At 36.9% G+C, this 17,559-nt stretch overlaps 2 protein-coding genes across 5 annotated transcripts in view; one reads left to right on the forward strand and one right to left on the reverse strand.

The window, feature by feature from the left end:
* Window positions 1-12,102, reverse strand: part of Dlg5 (Discs large 5) — a 125,686-nt gene extending 113,584 nt beyond the window's left edge. For all 4 annotated transcript variants that reach the window (XM_071586502.1, XM_071586499.1, XM_071586500.1 and 1 more), the window contains exons 1-7: window positions 11,975-12,102; window positions 11,670-11,803; window positions 11,480-11,558; window positions 7,284-7,395; window positions 4,540-4,666; window positions 3,042-3,282; window positions 610-786 (exon numbers count right to left, since the gene is read on the reverse strand). In XM_071586502.1, coding sequence (XP_071442603.1) covers window positions 610-786; window positions 3,042-3,282; window positions 4,540-4,666; window positions 7,284-7,395; window positions 11,480-11,521 — 699 coding nt within the window. In that variant the 5' untranslated portion in view covers window positions 11,522-11,558; window positions 11,670-11,803; window positions 11,975-12,102. The remainder of the gene's footprint in view (window positions 1-609; window positions 787-3,041; window positions 3,283-4,539; window positions 4,667-7,283; window positions 7,396-11,479; window positions 11,559-11,669; window positions 11,804-11,974) is intronic.
* Window positions 12,103-12,345: 243 nt separating this feature from the next.
* LOC139689402 (sentrin-specific protease 8-like) lies at window positions 12,346-17,286 on the forward strand. The gene is made up of 3 exons (XM_071586503.1): window positions 12,346-12,545; window positions 12,629-13,052; window positions 15,812-17,286. The coding sequence occupies exons 2-3, from the start codon at window positions 12,640-12,642 to the stop codon at window positions 16,074-16,076; spliced, it is 678 nt and encodes a 225-aa protein (XP_071442604.1). The 5' UTR covers window positions 12,346-12,545; window positions 12,629-12,639; the 3' UTR covers window positions 16,077-17,286.
* The last annotated feature ends 273 nt before the right edge of the window (window positions 17,287-17,559 follow it).

The raw sequence follows: 17,559 nt of genomic DNA on the forward strand, positions 1-17,559 counted from the left end.
ATGTTTATCTGTGGACCCCTAGGTGCCTTTTGTTAAGAGTAAGCTAATACCGATTCCAGGTTTCTCGCCACCCTTCCTCCTTTCCCATCAATCCCCAATGGCCCAAATGACCTTAGCGGTCGACTCTCCTAAAACTACCACTACCAAGTATAAGCTTGTAAAATAACAAAAAACAGAATAGTAAGCATGCTAAGTTGGGACACCAGATTTTAAGCTTGGAACAGGCTCTTCTGCCAAATAAAATAAAGTTTATCTCTCAGGTGATAAAAAATTTTGTGGCACAGCAATTGTTGTAATTTTCTAATTTTGACTACACAGCTTCTTAAACTCTACTAATATTGACTTTTTGAACCAGTAAGTGGTAAGTTATCTCTTAGTTACCCACCTTCCCCAACACTGTCCTGCATACAAAGAAGTTCGAATGAATATTGGAAGGTGACATAACACTTCTGGGATAGTTAGTTTTGCATTTCAACCGTACAAGTTCATCACATGACAAGCCAGAGTGTGTTTATGAAAAAATATTGTAACATGTTACAGCATCATATTAACAAAAAAAATCATGGGAATCAGTTCAATGAAAACAAGTTATAAGTATGTAAATCATACCTGAGCAAGTTCCAGTTTGTTCACAGCAGCAGCATGAGAAGCTATTAAATCATCACAGCGTTTTCGTAAGGAGTCATGGTCATCTTTAACAGCCTCATATTTCCGAAGTGCAGCAATATATCGCTGATTCAAAGCCACCTCCACCCCAGCACCAGAGCTTTCTGCACTAAGTGTTTCCTTAACGTCAAAGAAGAGAGGAACTTCAGTGAATCTTGAAATAAACTTACTATACAGGAAAAATGAGAAATTATTGGCAAAGGCACAACAAAAGCCACAACGAAAACTCAAGGAATAATAACTAGGAAATTACAAGGAAACCATAGATTATAGATTTTAAGAAAGAGAAGAGGAGGAAATGGAAGAGAGTAAATACAGAGATAGGCAGATGGAAACATTAAGCATTACATGATAAACAGAGATGGGAAATGAACAAAAGCAAAATAAGCCTCGTAGCATCTGCAGTACAAGGATATGAAAAGTTTACGAAGGAAGGATGAAATTGGTCTGCTGTACAGGAAGGTATAATCATAGCAAACACTCAAATACAAATTGGGAAAAATATTAGTTGAACCAGAGAAGTTTCAAGAGAGATAGCCTGTGTAGAAGAACTGTTTGGTAAAGACATCAGGCAACCAAGTTGAGACATAGAAAGTGAATATGACATAGATTAGGATAGCTTAGGTCTAGGCCTACTTAATGGTGAGATAGAAAAGGCATTAAGGGAGTTCAAATCAAATAAGACGCCAACATTCCAGTGGAACTACTTGAAGGTCTGGGAAAAGGTGGGAGGAAGAGTTTATGGAATAATTCATAGTGTCTATGAGGGAGGAATTAGGCCGGAAGATTTTGTCAAATTAGTGTTAGCTCCTATCCTTAAAAAAGTAGAGGCAACCACACCTGAGAACTGTATAACAATAAGTTGATTTTACAAGCAGTTAAAGGGGTTTTCAGAATCCACAATAAGAGGATGGAGACAGCTATATTCACTAGGGGGGATGATCAGTTTAGGTTTACGAAGACGGGGGGCAAACGTGTTGCCATAGAAGTAAAGAGGTCACTAATAGAGAGAAACAGAAGATAATCAGGATGCATTTCGGTGTTTCATAGACTTTAAAAGGTGTTTGATAGAGCGAACTGGGTCAAATTAACGAATGTATTGCAGAAAATAGAGATAGATTGGAGGGATAGGGGATGCGAGTGGAGAGTCTGGATGGGCAGTGTTTGGCAGAGGGGTAAGTCAGGGGCTTTTATTATCTTGTACGTTGTTTAATGTAAATATGGAAGAAATGGTTAAAGAGGCATGGCGGGGACAGAGAAAGGAATGAAAGTCAGTAAAAAATCAATCAAATCAGGAAGCTTTACAGATGAACAAGCTTTAGTTTGTAATTAGGCCGAGGGGTTGCAAGCATTGCTGGACACATTAGAATGTCAGTGCAATAGACATGGGAGGAGAATAAATCTAACAAAAACAGAGGTTATAAAGTTTTCAAGATAGATTAAGGCTATGTTAAATATTAAAATAGGAGTTCATAAACAAGAGCAGGTGGAACAGTTCATCTACCCCCGAAGTGTTCTGGAATAAAATGGTCCAAGTAGTACAGAAATAAGAGGAAAAATTGCTAGGCAAAAAAACTTTTACAAGGAGGGAATTGATGACAGGGATGTTGAGTAAGAATCTTAAGAAAAGGCTCGTCAAAACTTTGAAAAGGCACCGTGGCTATGCAAAGAGTGGAAACATGGGTCCATCAACAACATACCTTAACCAGTGGACTACTAATAATAATAATAAAATGCATTAGGATAAATCATATATGTTTTCAATTAAATAAATGAGAATTTAACTTCAGGAAAATGGGGAGGGATTTTATTTGTAACACCAAATTCACATACACAACTGCTCTCCAGCATATGTAATGTTACCATACAAGATAAACTGTATTTACACACACAATTTGTTGATGCGGCTAAAATATCATAGAATAATACGTATTACAGCTGATATTTTATAATGCAGCAAAACAATTTGGTTAGTGGCACTTAAATTTGACTAGATTTTATTGAAGCCAGCAGACTTCTACTGGAAGTAGGAATCTAGAAAACAGAAGTAATGTTTACTTACGAGTACTGCAGGGAAAGCATTATGTTTGCATTTATCATGATGGATCATTTAAATGGAAAAGAATGATTTAGGATTTTGACTTCTGCCCAACCCCAAATCCAAAAAATCACAATAAAAGGGCATTTAAATTGTACACCATAATTTGTGGAATCAAAGGAAATTTAAATACTAGCTTGAAAGGCTAAGAGTAACAGAAGACACGCTACTTTCATCAATGTACCTCATTGAGTGTCAAATATCAGAAAACCTTTGAGTCAACATCTGGAAAATTCCAGAGCTTCTGTGGCACATAAAATTAATGTTTTGAACTCACTTGCTGCTGCCTCCTCAACTCCATCACTTCTTTTCTATGTTCCTCCAAAAATGTCTGCAAATTTCTAGCTTCACGTTCTAATCTCTGGTTTTCTGAAAGCAGTTCCCCGCATTTTGATCGAAGTGCACTTGATTCTTGACTGGCAGCATCTAGTTGACTGATTGCCGTGCGATGTTGCCCACGGTGATATTCCAGTTCCTTCATCGCTTGATCATAGCGCCGTATTGTCTCACTGTGCTGCCTGATTTCAGAAGAAGTGCAAGAATTTAACTTAGGTCATACACAATATCATCATAGATTGGTTCTTTCTGGAAAAATTCCCCATTCACTTTTGCCATAAGTTTTTTGGCGTGAATTACACTAGCATGAGAAAAATTCAGAGGGGCTTGATAGATATTAACAACCATCTAATGTTATACATAATCCATATCTGAGAGTGGAATAATTATTATTATTGTCATGCAGTTATTGTGTGAGGTGACAACAAATAATGTAATCTGCACAGCAGGAGAGAGATAAGTAAGGTAGTGTTTGCTAGCAATTGGGAAAAGGAGAAAGGGATTTATAAAACTACCCTTCTTCAATGGATGCTCTTAATCTTGCTTCATGCTCTTCCTTTTAGCCCCAACTGAGGTACCAGAAGGTAGTTTCGCACCCTTTACAGAATAGGGCTGACCGCCAAATGAGAAAAGTAAGCTACAAGAACATTTTTTAAGCACTATTTGGAGAAAAACTGGAGTTCCAAGGCAAATGAGGTTCTTTTAGGCAATTACAACAAGAGCCGTGTGTTATGGATAATATCTCACAAGCCCCAGGAAATGGCAATGATCAACCAACATTAAAAAATGAAATGGTTACCCAAAACGCTTCTCCGAGAATGAATTTTCAAAATTTAAAAAAATAATAATACATAATCAACTGACAATTTTTCACTAATTTCTTCATAAAAACCAATTAACTTTCTTAAACATCGCTTTGGGAGGAGGGGGGGGTATTGTCCTCCAATGTAAAAACTGCTTGGACCCTCCTCTCACAGCAAGACTGGAAGAAGTCAAAACGTGATACATGTACGTACCATGAAGAGAGTTAAAAAATTATTTACTGGTGTTTCAAGCCTTTATGTAGACACCTTAAAACAAGATGTTACAGAGATTAACAACATTATCATTTTTTATATTCACTATATTTTCTACCATTCAATAGAAGTATTTAATGCCTCTGAAATTTTTCAGTCAAGTTTCACAACTAACATAACACCTACACCCAAAATTACACAAGTTTCCAAGCAAAAATAAAACAATAAATGAAAACGCAAAGCCTTAAGACAAAATTTAATGTCATTCAAAAATAGGTCGTTCACATGTGGACAGGCTATTTGAGTATTTGTTGTTTTTCAGGGAGACGACCGAGAGCTGAGGTCATTTGAGTCATTAGAGATTGGCGGGAAAAGAGGAAGGAATTCATCCACCAAATGTGCTGTCTTTCCCAACCCACTCACTTTCGCAGCAACTGCAGCTCATGCATGGCTTTCTCACACTGCTGCTTAAGGCCATCAAAATCTCGTTGTGAAGTTGAGGATAGGCTGCGATCACTGTTTGACACAGTGAAACTTCGTGAAAGGGTACCTGTGCAGAGGAAAACATGGCTCTCATGAAAATAGATGCAATATTATTTATGCCCAATATTCTTAATTTACACCTAGCAGAAGCTACATTTGTCAATCCCATGGAATGGATAAATCAACATTTGCCAACAATGCAAGCTGAACCTATGCTCTGGTCCCAAGGTTTACCAACATACAGCTTAATTTGAAGTGGTCACAGGAATATTGCATGACAAATCAGAAGTGAATGGCAATGCTATATGCATACATTATTAAGACACCATATTTCTGTCCATTTCATGAAAAAACCCACTGTTCACAAGAACTTCTTTTTTTTAGGTTAGTAATAAATGCAAAATACTGTATTTCTCAGCCCATCAGATGAATTGTGATTTTTGAGGTTGGAATTTATGAAATTTACTTGGAACTGACAACAAATAATCAAAGTATTTGAACGTTAGATATGCTAATGCTAATAATACTTCATATGAAGAAAATAGAATTGTTACATTAAAAAATTAGAAACTGTATCAATTATTCTAAGACGAATCCCAAAAATTTGTCCCCACTAATTCTAAATCATATACACGATTATTTTCACTGGAATTGTACTTTTCCTCATACACAATGTCATCTTCACTTCCATTTAGCACACTTCTAATTCCACATTTCTGAAGCTTTTATGATAGTCTCAATTCGCCATTTTAATGTTGAACATTAACCTGTACATCATTCGTCCCTATCTTTATATCACATGAGGTTATTCTAATTTTTAACTTCTTAAGCAACACTAGCTGAGTATAATCATGCAGAGAAGAGGATTAAACAATGAACATTTTATTATGCTAAGTGGTCATTCACCTCTTGACGCTCTTTTGAGAGACTAACCAGAAGGCATTCAAATGTAATCAGGGACTTCAAGGGCAACCGATAATTTATTGGGGTTCTCCCTGTGCTTTTCCGGAAGAAAACTTGTAGATAGGAGATACATGCATATTCTTTGCAATAGCAAGAGAAAAGTTGGCATCAAGGTTCAAACAAGAGCCATTAGAGCGATTCTCTCCTATAGCACTCCACCCATGCAGGAAAGAGACCGAAAGTGGAACCCTAATAAAAAACTGGCTGACAGACTTGGAATACGTTTGGAAGAAATCTGTTGTGGTATCAAGAGGGCTTTGTAATGAAAGTGAGAACTCAACATAAACAAATATTTTTCACTGTTTAATCCTTCAGGTTGCAAGAAATTAACCTCGTGCCTCTTCTGAACATGGGGCTACCAATCATGCCTCCATCATCTACCCACCCGCTGTGAACACAGCATCAATGGCATCGTCACCTTCTTGCCAACCTAGAAGTTTGAGAAACTTCATTGGGAGCATATGCCATTTTGGGTCGGGATTAGTTCCCTTGACTGAGTTACAAAGATTTGTTTGAAATTCTTTCACCAAAAATAAATCCCTTGAATTAGAGACTTGCTCCTGGGAGTGACCTGGAAAATAAATGTACTCGGGAGGACAAAAAGAGGATGAGACAATATCAAACGAAAAGACTTGGGAGAAGCACGGCATAGAACACTAGTTTTATCCTAATTTTATAGAATATTTAATGCTTTGAAACTTCGAGCTACTTTAAAAAAATAAAAGTTTGAAATACCTTGGCTTTCTTTAATAGTTTTTAATTTCCTGAAATCTGAAGTTTTCAATGGTATTTGATGTTTTAATCACAACGTTTTTGTATTATCCATACTCCCATTATCGTTAATCTTGGATTCATTAGCCCTAAGAATTCTACCTTCCCCTATAAGGCAATCAAATACATAGTTTTATTATGCAACAAATAAGTCACAACTATCCAAACTGCATTATTGTAATCGATGTCATATGACAAGCGTAAACCAATTTCAGCTTCCCTTTTTTATAAAATTCCCCTTTCATTCGTCGTTTCCCTAGCCATGAGCTTTCTGAAAAAAAATTTGCTATGCTACCCACTTTACTTCTGCTCTGTGTTCTCGTACGATCCTGATTTCCACCCTAATAAAATGGATAAAAATGGAAATAATGTACTTTCCGTTGCTAAAAAAATTCCAATCATCGACACAGAATGAAAAAGGGGAGTTTTTTGTGAAAATCCTTTCATGTCACGACCATGACATATTATTTCGGTTATCTGTGATTTTCGATTATCCATGCTTGATCGTGCACCCAATAGCATGGACAATTGAGAGTTTACTGTGGTGGTTATTAATTGAGCTAAGGTCATTTGCGCAAATGGGTATAGATGCGAATGATTCTGTAGAGGGGAGGATGTTCAAGGAATGGATGATGGGCAGAGAGGATCCCAGGGTCAGCATTGGTCTACTCTCAAGGGAAAGCAACCAAGAGGTTAACAATTTAATGCCCCATCTGACAGATGGCGAACTCTACTCGAAATGCTCTCCCCAGAGCACCCAAGAAGGAACTGGGAGACCTCTGAAAAATACTGCCACTTCAAGGATTTGAATCTGAGCCTCAGAACTCAATGTGGACCATAAATTAGTTTACAGTATGTGCCAAATTAAAGTGCTTGTTAATTCATTAACATTTGGGATTCAACAAGCACGACACCATTAATGAAAGATAGATCGAATTCTATTCACTTACCTGTACTATCTGTACTATCCAAAGATGATGCTCCTGATGTCATGGACAATTGTTTAAAGGTACCATCACGCTTTGGTTCTGCTTTCAGGAAATCACAATCATGGCTAATTAACTGAAATTAAAAAGAAACAATATTTTAGGTTCACAAGTAAAATAATATTACTACGATAGCTATTGTAAACACCCAGGAGTGAAATTAAGCAGCATAACCACCATCATGGCTTGAAATATTCACCAACCCTTTCCACACCTAGCCTCTAAAAGGAAGGGCCATTTCCTTTAATGACTTGCATTCTAGACCATAAAAACCACTTGTACATCTAAATGAAAATATGATTCTGAGGAGTTAAAAGAGAAACTTCAATTTTTTCAATTCACACATCTATTTTTAGTCAGAATGCCAATTCTACTTGGAAAAATTTGATGAAGTTTCACAATTCCCTTATATACTGCAAATCCTTGAGACACACAACATTTCAGCCTGAAACCAAAATTCACCTCATGAGCATTTTCACAGATAATTAAATGCATTAGAAAAAATAGAGGTTCATGAATCCATGAATAAATTACAGAAGCAAATGGTACACTTTCGGAGACACCCCCATGTACCGAGGCTTCAGAACAGTATTCTCATATCTGGAGTCTCTTTCCCTAGTCTGCCTGCAGACAGTAGGCCATATTGTACAAAGAATATTGGTCAAAACACAGTTTCCCAACTATAACATCTACTATCTTTAGCTCTTAGTGTAATACTTCCCCATTTTATACAAGGACTTTTGCACGCCAGCAAATAGTTCAAAAGATAGTTGATTCTTCGGAAGATAATTACTCTCTTCTTCTTTATCTTAAATTAAATATAACGCTTAATAGTAATCTGACTCCACAGCTAACCCCATAAAACTGTGTGTCGATCTTGCTATTCCTAAAACAATGCCTCACCATAATATAACCCAACTGATATTTCATTTTATCCCCCACCATTTCCAATATGCCCCCATGAATACTGTTGTATTTAAACTAGGTGTTACTAAAAATCAAGCTACTTCTCCTGCAAAACTCAATGGTTTCCTCCACATGGTCACTCCTTTCTCTGAACCCATTTCCTCCTGCATCACTCCCATCTCTCCCTTGGCCTACCACTTCATTCCAAACCCTCATTACGATTGAGTGCTTTCTTCCAGGTCATTTGCAATCATTTCTTCAAATGGATGATATACACCAACTACTTCCTCCCTATGACTGCTTATCAGCAAGTACACCTGGATAACCACTAGACAGGCCAGGCCTGCTCTTATTTCCACTAATATGAGTAATATTCTGCCATTAACTTGTTCCACATTCACTACTCTTCACACCATCATCCTATTCATTACTCTGGCTATACCATGTTTATTCTCCATCTCGCATGCACTAATCAGTAACCATCGCTCTATTAATCCCAAGTATTTTTCCATCTCACTTGGCTCAGGTCTAATATGTCCATATTTTTCTCTCGTCATCATTTGCTATTCCCTTACTTTCCTGTACTGAGCATCATCCAAACATTCCAAGGATATATTGCCACAGTGGCATACCACTTCTGTCTTCCTTTATACTACCATCCAATTGGCCATGCTAGGATTTCGTGTGATGTTCATATGGCCAAAAAAAACAATACTCAGCCCTTTAGGTTAAGCCCCGCAGTTAACAGGACTCATTGTTTCTTGGTAATAATAGTTTAGGTAGTTTCTCATTGTCTTCCTCAATAGTGTTTTTAACATGAAAATATCACTGAAATGTCCATTCCACAGGGGTCAGATGCCAGCTGCCTGAGACTCTGAGCAGACTCCTGTGTATCTGGCTCCTACCCTTTGACCTATCTGACATGGGTGACCCTACCAGGAGAAATTGTTATTTTTCCCACCTGGCCAGCTCTATGGGTCCCAGGAACACCCCAGCCCTTCCGCCACCTAAAGATTGAGGTCTATGGAGAGAGTTTGCAATATTATTATAATAATATTAAACACAAATCAATAACTAAAACTTATTTCTGCAATTCATGCACATATTAAAAAATTAGAAATGATATGGTTATTTTGTAAAACAATGTTTTGTTCACAACAGCTGACCCGATTATGAAGATGATCTTTGTAAAGCCAGTGTTTGCTGAGTAAACTTTATCATGGAAAAACTATACATCTTTTGATTTCTGCAAGTTAAGGCCTCATTAGAGAGTTATATTTGAATGAGTGGTTAGGAAACTAAATTTTGGGTTGTCAGATTAAATCGAAGTATGCTAATGAAATGTTCATTCCCTCAGCAAATTCGCAATATTGAACCACAGGCAGTTTGGCCAGGGAATGGGATTCTGAATTCTCCTGGTGTATCACTTATTCCCAGGAGACTAGGAAAATTGGTCCTGTTTGTGCTTATAGACATATTTCCCTGAATATTTGGTGGGTAATGCATTACTTCTTGGCCAGGAATAATTTACAGATATCCAACTGACCACAAGAAATAAGAGCATGATGATTAATAGAGTATTTATAGGATCTTAATGTTCACACAAGAATGTCTGTGATGTGGATGGAGCTAGCTGAGCCAGTACTGAGAGTCATCAACAGAAAGTCACATTACAGTGAAAACAAATACTTAGGTGAAAATGAATTTGGGTTTAGTATTAGGTGGTGGGTATAAAACGCCACGGCAGTTATAAGGGCATTAACAGAATTGAGTCAAAATGCATTAGTAAACTTTGTGGAATTCAATTAGGTGTTTACCAGAGTGGGCTAAAGTACAGTGGAGCATGGGGGAGACCTGACGGCTTCAGCAGAAACCTGCATATGGAACAGATGGCAAACGCATGGACAGTTGAGGGTAAAATTGCAATGGGCAATGATAGACTGGGCTTAAATATGAGGGTTGTCCGTTATCACTGGAGCTTACCAACCTCATATGCTGCAGACTCATTGAGGGGTGTGTGGGAAAGATTTGCACAGGGACCAAAAGTGGGCGGCACAGGCAGGGTAATAAATCAGTTAGGTAAGCAGATGGTCAAGCAATACTCCATCAGTCAACCAAGGGAATATTATTTTAATATGTTAAAAAAAATTAAAAAAGATATATAGGTTATTGAACCCTTGACAGAATCAATTCATGAAATATAGTACAAAGATGAATCAAAAGAAGACCCAAGTAATAAGACTGTAATGAAATTGAAAGGTTAAGATCAACACTTAAGGATAGGATAAACTAGAGCATGTGGTTCATTTAGTGTATTAGTAGGACATTCCATATTCCAAGGAATGGTAGAAAAAACTCAGCAATTCCACAATTTGCAGTGTATTCATTACACAACGATGATACTCGGGCCATGATGACCTGATGATGCTGAGCAGCAGCGAAACCATGGTCATGTGGTAAATAAATAGAGGAATATCAAAGTTTCTTCCACTATCCCATGGATTAGTATACTTGGACAGCATTAAAGATGAAAACTGTCATTTTAAGGGGGCATTAGGAGAAGAACTGAGTGGGTGAAAGTAGCATTCGCAGGGAAATAGAACTAATGAAAGGCACACTATGTCAAGACAAATGGACTATTGGTAAAGACTTTAACATGGATCAGAGTAGCATGGATCCAAAACCTGGGATTTGGGGCAATGCAATGATAATACATTAAGACTTCTTAAGATGTGGGTAAACAAAGAACAGATGACGAACTTGTAGATGAACAACCACGAATACTAACGGCTAAGTTATAAATATGGCGGAAGAAGAACCTGTTGCTAAGTGAAAACCGAAGACAGAAAAACTAGAGGAAGTTAAGAAAGCACATTGGGAGAGCCAGTGGAATGCTAAAGGCTGTAATCACGGGGAAGAAGAGAACAGGCTTATTGAATAGTATGAAGAACAGAAGGAAAAATAGGAAGCAAATAGCAAGTAGTCTAAGGAAAATGTGCTTTAGACCATCCAAAACTTGCCTTTAAATGTAACATTACCAATTATGATGAATATCCCAGATGTAGGCGAGATACAACGTTTAATTTACATGGCCATACACTCTCCTGGTAAAATTAAGTTTTCTGTGCAAGGGGCAAAATGAAATTTACGCTAATATACACATTCCCTAAACATGATTGCAAAGAACGTATACAAAAAATGGCAAGTATCAGACACCGTACAAAACAATGGGATGCCATAAAATGTCACTTAACCCCTTCTAAGCTGCTCTTCTCGACTGAATGCCGGCCTTCCATTGCGAAATAAGCAGACACTGAAGAGCAGCTAATAAACCTACAAATAAAAACAAAGTATACTGAGTATGGCAAATACTATGCATATGGATTAACAGTTACATAACACGTCTAAGCAAGGAAATGAAACAATTTTGCTAAAATCCCTTACCTTTACAAATGAAGAAAAAGCTTGTAATGAAAATAAATATGATGATTGCTGAAGATTATGATCCTGCATCGCCCAACTAATTCGGCAATTTGGCCCATACTCCAATTACAGCAGTCCATAATGGCTCTGCCACTCTAAAAATTGATTATTTAACAGGTTAGAAGAAATTTGTTCCCCCAATTTCCTCATATTTAGGATAAGGATACGGAAAGTTGACAAATTCACTTCACGTATACCATTTCCTAAAAAAACATCTGACAGCGCTATTTACTTCATATAAAAAACAAAGCGTTTCATTCGAATACCATGAAATGACTTGAAATTCGATGTCACTCATTCTAAACCCTTATTGTGTTCCCGAGGGATGTCTTATTGCCATCACTGAGTAATTTCAACAATTACACCACTACTACCGACCAGCCATTTTGTCATTAATGTGAACTGCCAGATGTGGCAAAGGCGAAATGCATTAGTTTTCCAGGTATTAGGTTTATGGGATGCAAAATTCAGTTACGCAATTAAAGAATTATTTCTCAAATTACTATTTATCAAACAGCAGCATTCCATTGAACCAGATTTAAACCAGGATTTATTGAGCTTTTAATTTTCTACGTTTCCCATTGATAATTTACCGTAACTATCCATTTTCCCACTAGAGGCCTCCAGTCTTCTATCTCTTCGGTATCTTCTATATCTATATTACTTCGTATGGCAATCAGTTGTTGTGATTGAATACGCATGGAATATGATAATGTGAATTGAGGATGTAAGGAGTACTGTTGAGTCGTCTATACCATATTCAAGCTATCAGCTGTTAAACATTAACAGTCGATAGGATTTTCACTCTTCTGTCACTTCGCACCGATTTTTTCCTTTGTAAGTGTTTCCTTCAAATTACTTGCTGAAACTAGTTTTCGCCTCTAATATAACATTTTTTACGTAAAACACTCTTGTTACAGAACAGTACAGGATGGACAATCCAGTTGTTTTGAGTCTAAATGACGTTGTTATTAGGAAGTCCGACGTCGAAATATTGAAAGGAAAACATTGGATCAACGACTCGATAATCAGTCTATGTTTCGATCACTATGAAAACAGAATCTTCGCGGATAAACCAGGATATCTGTTTATCAGCCCAGAAGTTACTCAGTGTATAAAGATCATGCCGGAAAGTGACATCCATATGTTTCTCGACCCGCTAAAAGCCAAAGAGAAAGATGTAATTTTTTTTCCATTAAATGATTGTATGGACATATTGAACCCTGGTGGTTCCCATTGGTCCTTGTTGGTGTATAGCAAGAAAGACAAGACTTTATGCCATTACGACTCTTTAGTCGGTAGGAATTCCTACCAGGCAAACGAAATGAGCAAGAAAATAATCTGGTAAGGAAATTCATTTAACTTTATTTACAAAGGAATTTTCAACATGGAATTAGGTGCCCTTAGTATATCTGTGGGAGTGTGTCTCTTTCTTTAAGGCATTCAGCCACTTAGATGAAATATCTTGAATTATTAATAGCAAGTATGAAACCACTGAATCGAAACATTTTCTATAATTTCTTGGCTTATTTTCAACATGACGTGCTTTCATGTCATTCTTTCCTCATTGATTAATAAACTTGCTGGGTGGCAACATTTTAGTTAAGGGTATGTTACATATGTTGATGTTGAACATTTCTGCGTTGATATTTTTCTGTGTGCATGATGTTCTTATTTTTATTTACAATCGGCCCAGTGTCATGGTCATCACATCATGGGTAACCCTTTTCGATGAAAAAATACAAGCTCAGGGTGTCTGAACTGGTCAACTGTGTTGTGTATTAAAACTGAAGTCAGATATTTCTGATGATAAGCAAATTGAAAAACAGCACTGCACTTGGAGAAGACCAGGGTTTAGATACCACATCGTTCAGATTTTTAATGTCTTCGCCAATTTCGTCTGGGTGCCTACTCCTAATTAGATAGGGACACTGTAACTCTTGGAGCTGGCCTTGGGATATTGTTACCCAATTAGGTTTGCGGAAGCACCATTCTTGGGTTGAGTTGGTGGCACCTACTAACAATTGATTTTGTTTGCGTTTTTGGTGAGTTTATTATCAATATATTTGTACTTTGACAAAAATTTGTGGGGATTTATCCATGATTTGTGTGGCCAGCCAAGATCCCTGTAAATAGCTGCCTTTAGGAGGCAGCGAACTCTTACCACATTTTATGCATTAGCAAAAGGAAGTTGTACATTGGTAGTTGGAATGTCATCTTAAGAAAGTATTTGCGATTGAACAGCCTTAAATTCCATTGTGACTTATACATACTGTGGGGCATAATTGACTGTATTCATGCGCCAAGTATGTGTCAACTGGTAGAGGTTACTCTGTAGATCTGTTGGCATTAGCTGCCAGGTAAAATATTGCCTTGGGAATCCAAACCTTTATTGAGTCATTAGGAATGATACAATAGAATTTATGAATCAGTTTCTTGTACCCTAGGATAATTTGTATTACTGAATGAAATAATGGTAGTGGCCTTTTCTAAATTTCATTCCTTCAAAGCATCCTCCTTTTCAATATCAGAGCATGATTTTGTGTATGTTACTCTTAAAAAGATTGCTTTCAGATCTCAGGGGAGTGGCTAGTTATTAAGTATGAATTACATGGTGATAAATATGGCTAACACGGTCAACACCATATCATTCCTAAATTTAAAAGATATTCAGAATTGCCATTAGCACTGGCACTCAATATTTGGATGGTTACTCCATCAATAAGTTCTTTTTGATTGTCTCCATCCATTACTTGGTGTTTCTTTACCCAAATTTAGACACATTGTGCCTGTAATTGGTAAAACATTCGGTAGCAGTGTTAGGTATTATGAAAGTAACAATAATAGTCTTGGTTGCTTTGCCTGTGATATGCTTCTAATGGAGAGCAAGTATGACTTTTTTTAATATCTTTTGTGTCATGTCAGAAGTTGGTTGGCTTTCATAACCATAATCATCAGAACTGCTTTCTCCTGCAAGACTTGCTTCTGTGTTGCTGTTATAGCATATGCAAGTGTGTTTCAAAATACAGCCGTCTAAAATGCATCAAATCCACCGCTTGCAAAAACAGCAGTAATTTCTTTCCCCCTGAAAATATGTAGCAGTGGTTGTGAATGTCTCAATGAGTGTGGCGTATAGCATTCTCCCTTCCAGTTTGATGATGGCATCAGAATAAGTTGAGCACCTCTTGTGCATTGGCGCTGTCATGGTTCTGATTGGCCTTTTCTGTGCAAAACAAGTTAAACACTTCAAATTCCCTCATTGTTTCTGCTGTAATGGGCAATAAGCAATGGTGACCATGGATAACAGTTTTGATACTGAATACTGTGTGCATTATGCCAGTTGAAAAGAAAAAAACTAGATTTTATGGAGTACATTCTAGTCCAGACTTGTGTCCAAATTAGGGATGGAATGAGAGTTGTGAACCAGAACATTGGAGGTGATGGAGATGATGTGGCAGAGCCAGCAGGCAGGTGGATATGCTTCATTTCGTAATTTGCCCAGCAGTAGAATTAAAGAAAAAGAGAACTGGGTAAAAAGAGGATAGAGTAAATATTTCAAATGTTTTAGTTTGTTTATTGTGAACCAGATTAGTCCACATGGTGGTTCTTTGTTGAGTCCAACCTTCCCCTGCTCTCTAGATGATGGTGAATCACTGTTTTGGTCACTTCAAAGGGATATGGCCACTTCACTTTAATTAAAGTCTCTTTTCAGCAACACTAGTTTGGAAACTTTCCTTAGAATCATCCGAAATTTTGGTGGGTACTCTGCTTACAGCTAGCGAGTGTGAATGGACCTCAATCCCTTAGTTGTGGCATGCATGCCTCTCTAAGATGTTACGGTGTTCGCGATGAACGATAGCATCAATGGCATATATTGTCTTCTTAAAAAATAGTAACATATGTCAATGGACTAAAATTAAAAATGCAGAATTTTATATTGAAGGAGTATGAGTATAACTTACTTAAATTTTAATCATTGCTCTGGGAAAATTTCTTCTTTTAAGCCATTCTTTGTTGGCATGTTAACATGAGTAATTTGCCATCACTTATGCAGGATATTTGTATGAAAAAATGCTTAAAAATATCTTGTTTTTACCTTAAAGCTACCTGGGAATTGCAAAAGAGCTGATGGCATCTAAAAAATTTGCTGCCTTGGAGATAGAAACTTTGCAGCAAAGGAATTACTTTGACTGTGGGATTCATGTTATATGCAACGTTGAACTCCTTGCGGAGCACATGCAGAAAAATTATTCTATTTATGGTGCGGGGAAAGTGAAGCCAGCAACTGTGAACAAGAAGCGAGCAGATTTACTGAGGTTGATCGAAGATCTTCAAATGACAGGAAGCGGGAACACAACGGAGAAGTAATCACTATATGTATTTTGATTTTGAGAGTATCACTTGTTCAGATCTATGGGTATACATTTGCATGTTATAGTTAAATGTAATTCTGCATATTTTGTGTATTATCTGTCACTTTGCTCAAATTATGAGCTTTTTGATGTCTGGAGATAATGAAAAGTATCTGTGCCATTGAGTAATGGTGCAGGAGTATCTGCTGTGAAATTGTTAAGTGTCCTGAATCTATTTGGTGCTCTTAAATATCCAAGATGGTATGTAGGAGTGATATCAATGCTTGAGTTGAGGAAATGTTATATTAGCACTGAATCATGTGATGACATTTTATGTTGCATAGCTCATATTTAGCCATTTTAGTGTATGTAATGGGCCTGAGACTATGTACTTTAACCCTGACTCTATCAGTGTAGCCTTTTACCCTTGGCAACCTGGTCATACAGTTTTTCATCATAGCTGTTTATTACAGTTCCTAGATTTTATTTTGCTTCAAAATGCATGGAAGCAATTATCCAGCGACGAGTAGATATGAAAGTAAGAAAGATGTTTTTCAACATGTTGATGGCTGTGATTTTCGTAGATGGTGCTTTTTATGTTTCTGTTTCTCTTGGTATAAGTATGACGAAATGTGGCTAAGATTTGATATTCCAGTGCCATTTAATTTAAAAATATGGAAGTTAGAATGTCCTGGCACTGAAGACATCCTCATTGGTGATTATAGCCATGCAGTGAAATCCCTATTTTTGCATATTTAGTATTGTCATGCATTGATCTGAATTCTTTTTATGTTCCATTCAAGGTCCTATTTAGAGTGTGCATTGTATTTTTCCATTTCATGTTTGGTCGAGTTAAATACCTTGCCTAAAGTCACTATTACTAAAGTCCTGACTGCTCAACATATTTTGAACTCCAGTTAGTACAAATTAAAGTCTGCTGACCAATGTCAATCCAAGGATCATTTCAATATGTGGCTGCACATATTAAATGGACTCTTTCACTACTTTTTATTCCCATTTATGATAGAAGGTAGAAAATGAAAAGAGGCATATTTTTCTGTTTTGTGAATGTTGCATAGTTTCAGAGTTCTATATTTAAGAGCCTTGTAACAATGAAGCACTTAATTACCCTGCTGAAATGGGATGACACTTAATGTCACAAGAATTTGTCACTGTGGTGCTTTGTCAATCTTGCCATGCTGATCCATTAAAAGTTATTCCCAATATCCAAATTGCCTAAATCAGAGGTGTGTTACCAAGAAAAAAATCTTATGATGTAATAATGGTCTCGGAATGAGCAGTACCATATAAGAAATCAACTGTAAGCGGATGTTTTTTCTTCAAAGTAGTCTCATACAATTCATCAGTTGATAGAGAATTCAGTATCTTTAAAATAATTGAATGAGCATATACCTTAACTTGAAGTGCATAAAATGCACCCATATTTTTGTGAGCGAAACATGACAATTTTTTATCACCATTTATAATGTGCACCTTGT

Source organism: Hetaerina americana, unplaced genomic scaffold (genome assembly GCF_022747635.1).
Source record: "Hetaerina americana unplaced genomic scaffold, ioHetAmer1.1.p SCAF_23, whole genome shotgun sequence".
Lineage (NCBI taxonomy): Eukaryota > Metazoa > Arthropoda > Insecta > Odonata > Calopterygidae > Hetaerina > Hetaerina americana.